The 14,296-nt window shown below is 36.8% G+C and overlaps 1 protein-coding gene across 3 annotated transcripts in view; it reads right to left on the bottom strand.

The window, feature by feature from the left end:
* Positions 1 to 14,296, bottom strand: part of ARHGAP24 (Rho GTPase activating protein 24) — a 516,123-nt gene that overhangs the window by 22,863 nt on the left and 478,964 nt on the right. For all 3 annotated transcript variants that reach the window (XM_049632110.1, XM_049632111.1, XM_049632112.1), the window contains 2 exons: positions 3,116 to 3,248; positions 400 to 473 (listed from right to left, as the gene is read on the bottom strand). In XM_049632110.1, coding sequence (XP_049488067.1) covers positions 400 to 473; positions 3,116 to 3,248 — 207 coding nt within the window. The remainder of the gene's footprint in view (positions 1 to 399; positions 474 to 3,115; positions 3,249 to 14,296) is intronic.

Here is a 14,296-nt window from a genome sequence, read left to right as displayed (position 1 = left end):
CTAGGGGGATGCATGGAAAGGGTAAGAAAATTGTATAAAGACACATAAGAAGTCAGTGGTAGAAACTGGACTCCCACGCAGGCCTTCCTCATGCCAAGGGAGATGCTCCTTCTCTTAATTAAAGGTACATGCAGCAGGTACAAACAACTTTGATGGAAGTTCAAAGCAACATATCTTTAGTATGTAGAAGTAAGTCAGACTGAGAAACAATAAATTATACAATTGAGCAATTTTCATGGTCAAAGAAACCTTTGAGATCATCTTGCCAAACTTCTTAATTTTACAGAGGCCAACACCAGAGCTCAGAGTAGTTCAGTGATTTTATTCACTGTCAGAAGTAAATTAGTGTCAGGCTAAACACAGTCTTCTGTTTAGTTTTGTCTTTAGGACTATTCTTACCTGCAAATATACTTCAGGAGGTTGTAATTGACCACAGGCAAACTCTTCACCTGCTTTGCTAATTCCTTAATGCCCTGAGTACAAAGAAATAGAGAATAAATGTTATTGAAGTGTTAGCCTTGCAATGGAAACAAATACAAATGAGTACACAGGTTTTTTTTTCATTAGTTTCACATATTATCAGTGAAGAATCCTGTCCTGAAAACTTGCCACGATTACAGACAGCATTTCACAAATATTTTCAAAGATGGGGAAAAAGTATTTCAAATATTTCCATAAGTACTCTTCGTGGAGAAATAAATTTCAGCGAAGCCTTTTACCATTCTTAATACTCGCTCACAACTGATTGAAAAGGGAGGACTGCCTCATTTATAATAAGGCTATTTGGAGAAAAAGTAGCTTAGTGTAGTGAGAGTCTTTCCCATTTCTGGCATGCCCCAAACATAGACATGTGTCTACTGACAAATAAGTCTCAAGATGGGCCATGTCTAGGATACACTGTTAGGGGTGGGATGGAGAATAAAAAGTTTACTCTTCCTGGAAATTTCACAAAGGTATTAATTGCTTTGGTTCTTCCCATTGTAAAACTTCTTCCAAAATGTAAATGGTCCCAGAAAAGCTAATGGATAATGTAATCTAATCTGTTCTTCTTCCTGAAAAAGGCCAGATGGTAAATATTGCAAGCTTTCTGGGACATATGGTCTCTGTCTCAACTACTCAACTCTCCTGTTGTGGTGCAAAAGCAGCCACAGACAATATTACATAATAGAGTAAAACTTCATTTATAAAAACAGGCAGCAATTTCTATGAGTGCCAAGAAAATCCAGTGGAGGAAACAACAGTCTTTCCAACAAATGATTTGGAGACAACTGGATATCCATATGCCAAAGGATGAAGTTGGACCTTTCCTCATATCATAAACAAAAATTAACTGAATTTGGATCATAGACCTAAATGTAAGAGCTAAAGCTACAAAAGTCTTATAAGAAAATATAGGAGTAAATCCTGGCGATCTTAGTTAATGCCTTCTTAGATATGACATTAAACGCACAAGTGACAAAAGAAAAATGATAAATTCGACTTCATCGCAATTAAAAACTTGCATGCTTTAAAGGACATCATCACAAAACTGAAGAGACAACTGATAGAATGGGAGAAATACTTGCAGATCATATATGTGATATGAGACTTGTAATCTAAACTGTAAAGAACTCTCGCAACTCAGTAATAATAAAACAAATAATCCAATTAAAATGGGAAAATGATTTGAATAGGTGTTTTTCCAAAGAAAATATGTGAACAGCTACTAAATACATGGAAAGATGTTTAACATCATTAAGCATCAGGGAAATGCAACTTAAGCTCAATTAGATATCAGTTTACACACATTAAGATGGCTGTGATAAAAAAGAGACATAACAACAAGTGTTGGCAAAAATGTGGAGCAGTTGGAGTCTGCACATATTGCTGATGGGAATTTAAAATGATAAAGCCTCTTTAGCAAACATGGAGTTACATATGGTACAGCAATTCTGCTTCCTACGTACATACCCAGGAGAAATGCAGACATATGCCCATGCCAAGCTTTGTCCATGGGTATTCACAGCACCATTTTTAATAATAATGTCCATCAAACAATGGAAACAATGCACATATTGCAACTGATGAATGGATAGATGAATAAATAAATAAAAGGCATGAAATACTGATAGGTGTTTTAGGGTGGATGAACCTTGAAAACAGTGAAAGAAACTGGTCACAGAAGACAATATAGTGGATGATTCCATTTTTATGAAATATCCAGAAGAGGCAAATCTATAGATACAGAAAGGAGATTAGTAGTTGCCAACAGCTGGAGAAGGTGGGGTCAGTTATGGAGTTTGTTATAGGATGATGAAAATGTGCTAAATATTCTAAAATTAGATTTTGATGGTTGCACAACTCTTGAGAATACAGTTCACCCTTGAACAATGTGGGGGGTTAGGGATGCCGACCACCCCCACACTCAAAAATCAATGTATAACTTTTGACTCCCCCAAAACTTAACTATTAACAGCCTTTTGTTGGCTGGAAGCCTTGCTGATAAGCAGTTAATTAGCAAATATTTTGTATGTTATATGTATTATATGTTGCATTCTTATAAAAAGTAAGAAAATCACAAGGAAGAGAAAATACATTTAGAGTACTGTACTGAAAAAAAATCTATGTGTAAGAGGACCCACACAGTTCAAACCCCTATGGTTCGAGGGTCAACTGTATACTAAAATGCGCTGAATGTATGCTTTATATAGGTGATTGTATGATGTGTGAATTATATCTCAAAGCTGTTTAAAAAATGGTAGATAAGATTTGGTAGAAGGCATTGTTGAGAGTAATTTAGGGGGTACATAATGAAAAGGGGAATATGAAATAAGACATCCACTTTATTCATGGAATGTTTGACCTGATGTAGCCCCACAATTAACCAGTTAGAGGAGCAAAGTGGGAAGGAGGATTCACTTCATTTATTCAGCTGCACTTTTCTTGCTGATAAGGGAGGGGATTAAAAATGGGACCTGTGTTGTGTATGTAATATCTAAATGTGTGTAATGTCAATAAATAGAATGCTGGAAAACAATCCAAGGATGGGGCAAGGGGAAATTTACAAATGAAAAACTAAGAACATTGACAAAAAACCCAAATTAAGGCTTTTTTAGAAATAAATGTACCAACTTACAGCTTCCTCTTCCTTACTGAGCAGTTTGGCACAGGACAAAAAATCTTCATACTTTGCATAAGGAATAACTGGTTCTGGAAGTTCTCGGAGATACAGTTTAAGAAGTGATGCCACTGTGTGTACATCTGTGTTGCTGTGGAGATAGAAGTGGGAAGATACTCTTTGCAGTAAAATTTATACCATCCGATATATTCTTTCATCAAATACACATCTATGAGTCAGAGTTCTGAGTTGCCAATGAAATCCATAAATTCAGCTTTCAAGAAGCATACACTTAGCTAATGCCCATGAAATGCTACAACAGGTGGAGACGACAGGGATCTGGAAGGACTCTTAGAAGCTTCAGTGTGCTTTGAAAATATTCAAAAATTCAAGCATTTTTCGTTTGTGTGTACTTGATGTTACTACACTTGATCTTAGCCAAAGGTTGAGAAGCGATGTGTGTACTTGATGTTAAGCCAAAGTGTTAACTTTAGGGGCTCCTGGGTGGCTCAGTCAGTTAAGTGTCCAACTCTCAATTTTGGCTCAGCTTGTGATCTCATGGTCATGATCAAGCCCCACATGGGGCTGCACACTGACAACACGGAACCTCCCTCTCTCTTTGCCCCTCCTCCCTCTCAAAGAAAAATAAATAAAAATTTTAAAAAGTGTTAAAAACAATGCCAATATACCAGACTCTAAATGAAATATAATACAATTTACAAAAAATACCAAATCCACCTCTATATGCATGTATGTATTCAGTGTCACAATTAATCACTTCTGAGGCTTAGGTTCATTTCTTATTCTTTAGAAGACATTGGTGACTGGTTATAGATATCAGAAACTTAGTATGACATGTTATAACTTTTTAAGCAGAACTTATCTTGAAGGTGATTGATTTTCAGCATGATTTCTTGTCTAATATTCTAAGATAGTTGGAAATCCTTAGAGTCTTCTAGAAAGAGAAGGAATGTACTACAAAAACAAACAATGAAAACACAACCTGTCCTTTGTATAATGTGCAAAATTTATTTTTATTCCCTGCTGACTACCAGAGTGACAGGATAATTTCCTAAAATACTAATTTATATTTTATGCTCTCTATCTCCACGTTAATCCATGAAGACGGCAGACAGTAAAGATGAAAATGGGTGGTTTTTATTTACATTTATTTATTTATTTATTTATTTAAATGTGTATTTATTTATTTTGGGGGAGGAGAGAGAGAGTAAGTGGGAGAGGGACAAGGAAAGAGAGAGGGAGAGAGAAAATCTTAAGCAGACTCTACACTCAGTCCAGAGACTGACACAGGGTTCCATCTCTCCATCTCAGGAACCATGAGATCATGACCTGAGCTGAATCAAGAGTTGGACACTTAACCAACTGAGCCACCCAGACACCCCATTTTATTATTTTTATTTTGGGTGAGGAGGACAGGTGTAGCAAAGAGAAATTGGTGGGCAGGGAGTGAAAGACCATCTGGCCCTGAGAAGTGGAAGAGAGGTAGTGAAGAAGGTCAGGAATCCTGTAAATATTGAGAATGAACGTCTCACACCTCACTCCCAGACTGTGCGGCAGGAAGTGACCTGTCCCCAGAGGGGTATTTCTTGAGGGCTGGAACACAGTTCAGTTTCCTGCCTCAGTGAATATTCTCTTGCCCAAGGGTGACACAGAAGCAGAGTTGAAATCACAGAACTACATGGGCTGGGACAATGGTCATCTTAGTTCTCAATTTTGAAATCAAATAGTTGATTTCATCAATGATTTCCCACACACCTGCTCTGTATTGAACATTATAGAAAACACAGTGGCTAGAACCTCAAAGAGTTAAAAAAAAAAGATTATTCCAGCCTGCTCGCAATTTATAATCTAGTGAGGACAGGGAATATGAACTAGATAATAACACAAGTGTATAATTGCAAAGTGTGGTAAGTAGTAATAAGGAGAAGTGTTGGGTGATATCTAATAGCAAGAAAGGACTAATAACAAGACAGGGTTGGATGGCTTCTCTGAGGAAATGATGCATAGACCAAGGTGTAATAATTAACCAAGTGGGAGCAGAAGCACCAAAGAAGGCATTCCTGATTAAAGCAAGGCAGGTAAGCAGAGCCCAAAGTGGGAGGGAACGTCCTGCCCTTGAGGAGCGAACAAAAAAGCTAAGGGAGAGCCAAGCTCAGGGTGGGCCTGCATGAGGTTTGCGTGTACGCAGCATCCTTGGAATCTGGGTCTCTACCTTCCCCCAAATCAGATGGGGCAAAGGCTGAGCTTTTTCATTTCAGTGTTGAGGTCAGTCAGAGTGGGCATTTTGTTAACCTTCTTGCAGATGTTAAAATAATGGAGGTGATCTGATAGGGCCTGTCTTAAATTAATTCTGTTCTTTCACAATTAAACATGTTTTCCCTCTTAAAATTCTGAATTGATAAGCAATATAGAAGTCAACTCAAAGGCTAGTTAAGAAAATAAAAATCACATCTCTGGGACATCTTGAAAACTGTTTCTAAGCTCCTTAATTCCTCAAATTACTTTCTACAGAAATTTTAAAAAAGAGATAGTCCTAACAAAGTACCAATAGTAAGAAAAGGAAGACACTATTTTCTGTTTTATGGAAAAAACACTCTATTTCATGCGTATCAAAGCTCTTCTGTGTTTCTCTTGTTATCTAGTGAAGCACAGCCATCAGCAGTAAGAGAACCACAACTCGGGGCAGAATATGCAGTGCAATCAACTATTACAATAAATGATTCCATGTTTTGATTCCACTCTAACCCAACCCATGACTAGGTTGGATGTGTTGCCTTCAAAGACAATGACCACTTTGTTAGGGTTATAGGGAGGTACAGAGAAAACAGAAAAATAAAATACAAAATAAGTATAACTTCAATACATGAAGTAGGTTATCCATCATTTGCATGACTATATACATAGAATATATACAAATATTTGTGAAATACATGCAACAAATAAATAAGACAAATAATAATAAATAAGAAATATATATTTAATAAAAAATCTGTTCTAGTGTTTCAGTGATTGACTTTGCGTTGCAATGACTCTCCCCAGTACACTGTTCTTGAGGGAACTTGCTTGATACTTGTATTATTTAGTTTCTAATGAAGTAGAGCTGTAGTACTGAGGACGTGTGAACGCTAGATGGCACCATTGCAAAGTTAGAGTAATCAGATGGCGCGAAAATTATGAAGGATGAAAGGCTGCAGAATCATTCTTCATCCACCAGCAATTTTCTTAGCACAAGAGCTGCAGTAATGCTCCAAGAATAGAAATATTTGAGCTATGAATCAAGGTAAGAGATGTGGATAGGATGATGATTTTATTCCTTCCCTAAAGTGATACATTACATTAGCTTTCTAGCATTATAGTATACACCTACATATTGTTAATTGTATAGAAACGATGGAGAAAATATAGAAACAATGGAGAAAAAAAATGACCAAATGCTTTTCCTCTTTTTTTTCCAATTAACGAAGGGTTAAGGGTTTTGCCTCAGGATCAAAACTTAAAAATATATTACCTCCTTTTTGGGGCTTTATTATACTTAGGTTATTTTGTGGAAATAGAGACACCTACGTTTCCCTGGTGTTCTCATTTTTAGCTTTGTCCTTTCCACTGAATGGAAGAAAACAATTGCTTCTGTGAAGACTTCAGCATGTGTTCTAGTTCACCTCAAGGGGCTCGCAGTCCGTCCGCCCTTCTGGCCAGAACACCACCTACTGCAACATCAAGTCTGGTGTTTGAAAAACCTTTTTGTATATCTACTGTACAAAATGGTGGCCGTCCGCATCTCTCTGCCCAGCCTGTCTCTTACTGAAAACCCATAACTTTGCCTGTTTAATATTTGCTTCCTATGGACAGTCAAATAACTATATACTAACATTATGTGCTAATTGCCCAATGTACCAGGGGAACGTGCCATCTTTGTCTCAAAGAAATATATTTCAGACTTCATCAAAGTGAAGTGAAGTGACTGTACTGTGGCAAAAGTCTATGTACAAGGGAGAATTAAGATACCTAACCTGGTTAACAACAACAACAACAACAACAACAACAACAGCAGCAGCACCTCTAGACATGTATCACTCTATGTCAGGCTTTCACAGCAGTCCAGTGAGCAGGTCCTGCTACTAACCCTATTTTGGGTACTTGGACAGGAAACCACACTGGTATGAAATTCTTTCTGGCTAAGCACTAAGATATGAGAGGTTTTAAAGTCATGCTCTTTTGGTAGAAATTCAAGACTATTTGTTAATGTGAAATCATTATACAGATCTCAGGTCTCTTCCCCTAACCTGGTGGTAGGATCTGTTTTTTCAGAAATTAAGGTAAGGAATCATGTACATTCTATCCAGTGATCCTGAATAAAGAAGCTAGAATAGCAGGAGATGCCCTGGAGCATGTCCCTTAATTGATCGATATATGATCAATTTTTGTTTCATTTTATATTACACTTGGACCTTACTTTTGAGTCCTACGTCCTCACTTGCAGTCTGTTTACCAAATTAAAGGGAGGATTTCATGAGACTTTCAAGGATCAACCTAATTTTACAGTCTCATGAGTGTGCCATTGGTCATTCTGGAATCTTTCTATCAGTAATAGTTCCTGAAACTAATGGTGGGCACGGCTTCATGAAACATGCTGGGTGAAACAAATGAACAACATAGATCTTTTTGTCCCCCGTGGGCTTATATTTCTAACTAATCACCATCAATACTTTTCCATATCACAACATGCCTCATTTTGTTCTACTTTGTAATACCTCCTATATATTCTAGCTGCTAAGTCCCTGTCAGGTGTGAGATCTTAAGAACATTCTTTACGGTTCCTGGAAATTGTCTGCCCTATTTATAATCTATGTACGATACAGGCTTCTCACTAATCTTAACAGGGATAAAAGAAGTCTCACAACAATCCTTCCTTGCTCATCTTCTATCCCCACACCCTCTTCCCTGATAAACAGACTCTCATACATGGATCAGTCCAAATGCCACAGTAATTACAAGTATAATACTACACAGACAAAACCTTGAAACTTGTAAGCCTTAAAATTAGAAATGGGAATTTTTCAGGGCACCTGGATGGCTCAGTCGGTTATGTGAGGTCATGATCTCACGGTTCGTGGGTTCGAGCCCTACATCAGGCTCTGTGCTGACAGCTCGGATCCCAGAGCCTGCTTTGGATTCTGTGTCTCCCTCTCTCTCTGTCCCTCCCCCATTCATCCACTCTCTCTCTCTGTCTCTCTCTCTCTCTCTCAAAAATAAACATTAAAAAACTTAAAAAAAGAAGTGGGAATTTTTCACTCTGGATACTATGCACAGAACACAATATAATCTGTTGATTTTACTTCATAGAGTCAATTTCCAGTGCACCCACACAGGAAATTATTGAAAATATTGTGTACTTATTTGCAATACATGCACATGCGCGTGCACACACACACACACACACTAAGATGACCTAAAATTTGCTTTGGATTAAGAAAAAAAAAAGATCATATCCATCAAATTCCTGGGAAAACATACAAGAAATTGAAGACGTTCAGATGCAATACGAAGTTGAACACTGCTGCTCAATTGTCTTAAACAGCATGTTGTTCTTTCCACCAAATTCACCATGGCATAGGAAAGCACATCTGAAGGTGGGAAGCAGCTCCAAACTAAACGTTTACAAGAAAAGTCTGATTCTGTTCAAACTTATTATTTTTTCTATTTATCTGTCAAAACTGGTATACTTATCAGCAGTGCAAAACTGATTCTGTCATGGCTCATTGTTATTATGTGTCAGCGCTGAATTATATACAACAGGACGGTTGTACCTGTCTGGATTACACTGAATTAGTGCTTGTGCCAAACAAGCCTCCTGGTTTAAAAGCAATGGTGATGGCAGAGAACTGCCTGATGGTCTCTACTATGGACTGAGTTGTGCCCCCTCCCTCATTCATGTGTTGAAATTCTAACCTCCAATGCGATGGTATTTGGAGATGGAACCTTTGGAAGATACTTGGGGTTAGATCAAGTTATGAGGATAGGACCCCTGGCTTGATGGAATTGGTGCCCTTATAAGAAGAGATACTGGAGAGCTTGCTCCCAGCCCCTTGCTCCCTTGTACTTATAGGGGAAAAGGCTGCATGAGCACAGGGTGAGAAGACAGCTGTCTACAAGCCAAAAAGAGAGCCCTTGTCAGAACCTGACTGAGCTGGCACCCTGATCTCAGCCTTCCAGGCTACAGGGCTGTGAGAAAATAAATTTCTTTGTTTAAGCCACCCACTCTGTGGTGTTTTGTTATGGCAGCCTGAGGTGACTAATAGAACTCCCAAATCTGCATCTTGTGAGCTTACCTATAAAACCATTAATAGTACTATCAAAGTACTAGGTAATGAAACGTTAGCAGAAAGTTAGAAATGTACTTGCAGATAACGTGACTTATGGATTAATACAATATTAATAATGTATTTGAGGTAGAAGACTTCCAAGGAAAGGAGGCAGTTCTGATATGGAATAGTCACAAGGACACAAGTTTAAATCTGCCCACTCTCTTACCCACTGGAGCATACTAGTTATGCTCCCGTCTGCCCAGTGTTCCCTGATGGAAGACAGGTGGGAGAAATGTTGGTCAGGAGACTCTGTTAAACCAAATTGTCACACTGACCTTTCCTTTCCTACTTCTAGAATTACTTATGTGTATAGACATATGTGTGTATAGACTTCCTTATAATGCCAGCTAAACACATACAAAGAATATTTGATAGTTTGATATACAACCCAACATACCACACACGTGAGCACGTGCATGCATGCATGCACACATATGTGCCCACACACACTTACATGTGTATAAGATAGATAAAGTAACAAAATACTCTGCTGTGTAGCTCTAGGAAGATATTCCCTTGAGCAATATGAGTTTGGTGATCCCAAACAATAGACCCTTCAAATAGAAAGTAGCTAATATCCCCAAACAGAAAAAAAAAGAAATATTTGTCCATTTGTTATTTCTTATGAATATTTTCCATAAGCAAATCTCTCATTTTATTATTATTATTATTGTTGTTGTTGTTGGCCACCTCACTCTCCTCTTCCTTATCTGGCCATCATTCTTTACCAGTCAACTCCCCAGTTTTTCTTCCTCTGCTGGCCTCTAAGTGCTATTTTCCTGGACCCTATACAGACTCTCTGAGTTTAGCTATCACTTTTCCACGATGACTACAAAGTACACCTCTCCACACCAGACCTTTCCATTTAATTCATAGATGTTCCCTTTCACACTTTGAACTCCATGTAAACACAGTTGGATAAAAACAACAAAAACCTTGCAATAAAATTATTCTTCCTTTATCATTTTCTCAACCATGGATGGCATCACCAGTCACACCAATAACCAAGAAACCTAGAAGTCAGCCTAAATTTTGCTCTTCCTGAGACCCTAAATCTAACCGTGGTTAATGATTCTCAGACTGAACTTCACAGTGGAATCCCCTGGAAAGTCTTAAAAAATACTGGATCTTATATATTCTGATGTAAAACCTTATGAATCAATTCCTTCTTCAGCAGTCTCATTGACACTGCTCAAGTTCAAGTACATATCACTCATCTCCATTGATGTAACAGCATGCTAGCTGGTTTTTTCTGTTGCAAGCCTGTCTTCCTACACCCAGTCCCCTGATGTACACTTATAGGTGGTAATCATTAGTAGCAAATAAATATCAATGACAAACAAAATGCCCTTTTGTATAGCTTTTGAATGCTATGCTTGAATACAAAGGGCAAATGTATGAGCATATAGAGATAAATATATATATATCACAAAGAAACATACACTTAATAGAGAGTCAGAGTTGTCATCATTTAGTTAGTTTGGGGTAAGAGCATTGATTCACTTTATAAATAGCTGATGTGTCCTAGTAAATTAAAGTAAATTCTTGTATTAATGAATGAAAATAAAATCTGACTTTTTTCCATTACAGTACCAACATGCCTTCATTGGAGAGGAAAGGCTAGTGGGATTGAGGCATTTATAAGGTTGATGTAGAATATTCAGAAAAGTTTCCTTAAAGCAGTATTATATTAGTATAGTTTTTTTTAACAGATTACCTTGTACATACACACGCATTCACTTCCAACAACAACAAATGAAAACCTTAAGTTGCAAGTAGTAGATGAGTTCTGGAGATCGAATGCACAACATACTGAATATAGCCAATAATACTACTTAATAAACTTCAAAGTTGCTAACAGCGCTGATCTTAATTGTCTCACCACAAAAAAGAAAGTGTAATTATGTGAAATGATTGGGGTGTTAGCTAACAATATGGTGGTAATCATATTGCAATATATAGATGTATCAAACCAACGCAATGTATATCTTAAATTTTTACAATGGTGTATGTCAGTTATATCTCAATAAAAATAAATTAATTTAAAAAGAACATAAGTGTAGTCAGCTACAAAATTAATCAACATGGCTATTAAAATGAGTTAATATGTTCCTCCAAGTCTGGTGATTTGGGACCTAAGTATCAATGTTATATATTAATTTACCTTAAAAGCAATATACAAATGCACATGGTACATTGTTGTCTTTTAAATGACATTAATATTGGCCAAACTTTTTTAAAGTTTATTTATTTTGAGAGAGAGGGAGAGACTGCATGAGTGGGGTAGGGGCAGAGAGTGAGGGAGAGAAAATTTCAGGCAGGCTCCATGCTGACACAGTGCAGAGCTGGATGCGGGTCTTGAACTCATGAACTGTGAGATCACGACCTGAGCCGAAATCGAGTTGGATGCTTAACTGACTGAGCCACCCAGGCACCCCGTTATTGTCCAAACTCTTAAGAGCCAAGTTACTAAAATTTTTTCCCTTAAAATTTGTCTATATAACTTAAATCTGAAGTCAATGAAGCTACAAAGATTCTCTTATTAAACAGAGATCCTACTCATATCAATAATGTATATAATTGCTTAGAAAAAGTATTGGCCTCACGAATTCTTTGAAAGTCACCAGAGATAAAGAGATTAGAGATAGTCTGTTTACATACCACAGAGATTTTATTTTAAGGGTGTGGGTATCTCTACATACCATATATACACATACCACACACACATACCCCCCCCCACAGACATTGTATACATTAAGTCTATATTTTGTTCTTTTTAGATTAAAAAAAAAATGTATCCATGGTATGAAGTATGAAGAATGGTATGAAGAAAACTAAGACTCTTATTGATTGATTATGCATGTTGGACTCTGTTCTTTTCCTGGTGCCAGCTGACAGTCATTGCATTTATTTATTTGTTTCAGGAGAAAGTTCAAGCCTTTGAGGTTCCACAGTGTGTCTATAGTTTCCAATGGGCAAACTAGATAGTTTTCTCAGGATTTTTAGTAAACATGAGCATTCTTAATCTAGGTTGGGAGTTCTGCTGAAGTAATATCTACATGTTAACACTTTCTCTGGCTGTTCTGTGGAATGTAATTTTCTAAATTCACCAAATGTAAAGTAAATGCCAAAAAAATCTAAGAATGATGAAAAAGATGAGATGATTATTGTTGACTTAGATGACATAAGGCAGATATAAAGAAACTATTCACAGTAAGAGGTATCTCACATTTCCTCTAGGATTGGCTCATTAAGAAAGACAGCTGGAAGAAATACTACACATTATCTAAGTATATTATGATTATGCATTTATATAATTAAATTTTATAAATGGTGAGCTTTCAGTTCTTACTTAAATGGGATATGCTATCTTTCCTAACATTTGACTCCTGACATACTGAAATTGAGGGCATTCTTTCATAGAGTTTACGTGACTCTACCAGTTTCCATGTCGTAACATTAGTAAATGTGTATATCTGACATTTTATCACATAGCCCTTTCTTGTTTCAGTTGTACCCAGGACTTTAAGTGCTATGGGTTCTAATTTCAGTTAATAGGGTCCTCAAAATCTGGGCAGTTAATGAACTTGGCTTAGCTACAATAGAGAAGTTACAGCTATGTCTAGTTACTTCACAATTTTATATTGTTCACTTACATTTTTTTTCCCTTACTAAACTCTGCAGATAGAATTTCAGGAGAAACAAAAAAAATGTGATCATCGTAATACATCCAACAATTTATTTTTTTTCTTAGAGATTTCAGATTATGAAGCCAAGGATTTCCCAGAGAAACATTGTTGAGGTTCTGATATTGAGGGGGTATATTTATGATAAAAAATGTATTTTAAAATTTTCCTAATAGCATTTAAAACCCACATACATACTTTAATCTTTGTATTTTAAAATAAAAAATAAAACACAGCCAAATACACAATAATTTTCTACGTAACAAAGACTAAATAGATAGTAATCAAAGTTCTATATATAATTATATATATAATTAATGCATATATTATATATAATTAATAATTTATATACATACATATATGTGTGTGTGTGTGTATATATATATATATATATACATATATATATATATATACAATTAATGTGTCCCCAACACTAACTCTATTGCATATTGCCCATTTCCTTCCATTACTGCCACAAGTTTGGAGAATTCTGATGATCTGATTCTGGGATAAACAAACAAGGATGAAACATTCTTTTTCAGCAACTTTATTTTTTTCCAATAAAGTCAGTAAGGTAGAAAACAAAATCTTTGATGAGTAAATAGAGGCCTTGTTTTCCATTGCTGAATCTCTAACAGTATCAGAAGGAACTTAAAAGGATTTGCTGATACATTCAGATGAGTCTACAAATCAACACCCAAACCACCCAAGTCCATGCAAAGGCATTCCTTCTCTGAACACTTCAACAGGCATTTTTTTAAAGATTTTTTTTAAAGTTTACTTATTTTTGAGAGAGAGACAGAGACAGAGAGACAGGGAGAGAGCAGGGCAGGGGCAGAGAGAAAGGGAGAGAGAGAATCCCAAACAGGCTCCATGCTGTCAGTGCAGAGCCTGATGAGGGGCTTGATCCCACGACCGTGAGATCATGACCTGAGTTGAAATCAAGCCAGATGCTCATCTGACTGAGCCACCCAGGTGTCCCTCGGTCCCTCAATAGTTTTTTGTGAGAACACTTTTGTGTTATAACATTCTCAACATATAGGCTAAATGACACCATTCCAGTTTATGTGTGTGTGTATATATATATATATATATATATATATACACACACACACACACACACACAC

Source organism: Panthera uncia, chromosome B1 (genome assembly GCF_023721935.1).
Source record: "Panthera uncia isolate 11264 chromosome B1, Puncia_PCG_1.0, whole genome shotgun sequence".
Lineage (NCBI taxonomy): Eukaryota > Metazoa > Chordata > Mammalia > Carnivora > Felidae > Panthera > Panthera uncia.
Note: the sequence above shows the minus strand (reverse complement) of the source record. Positions and strands in the feature narration are given on the sequence as shown.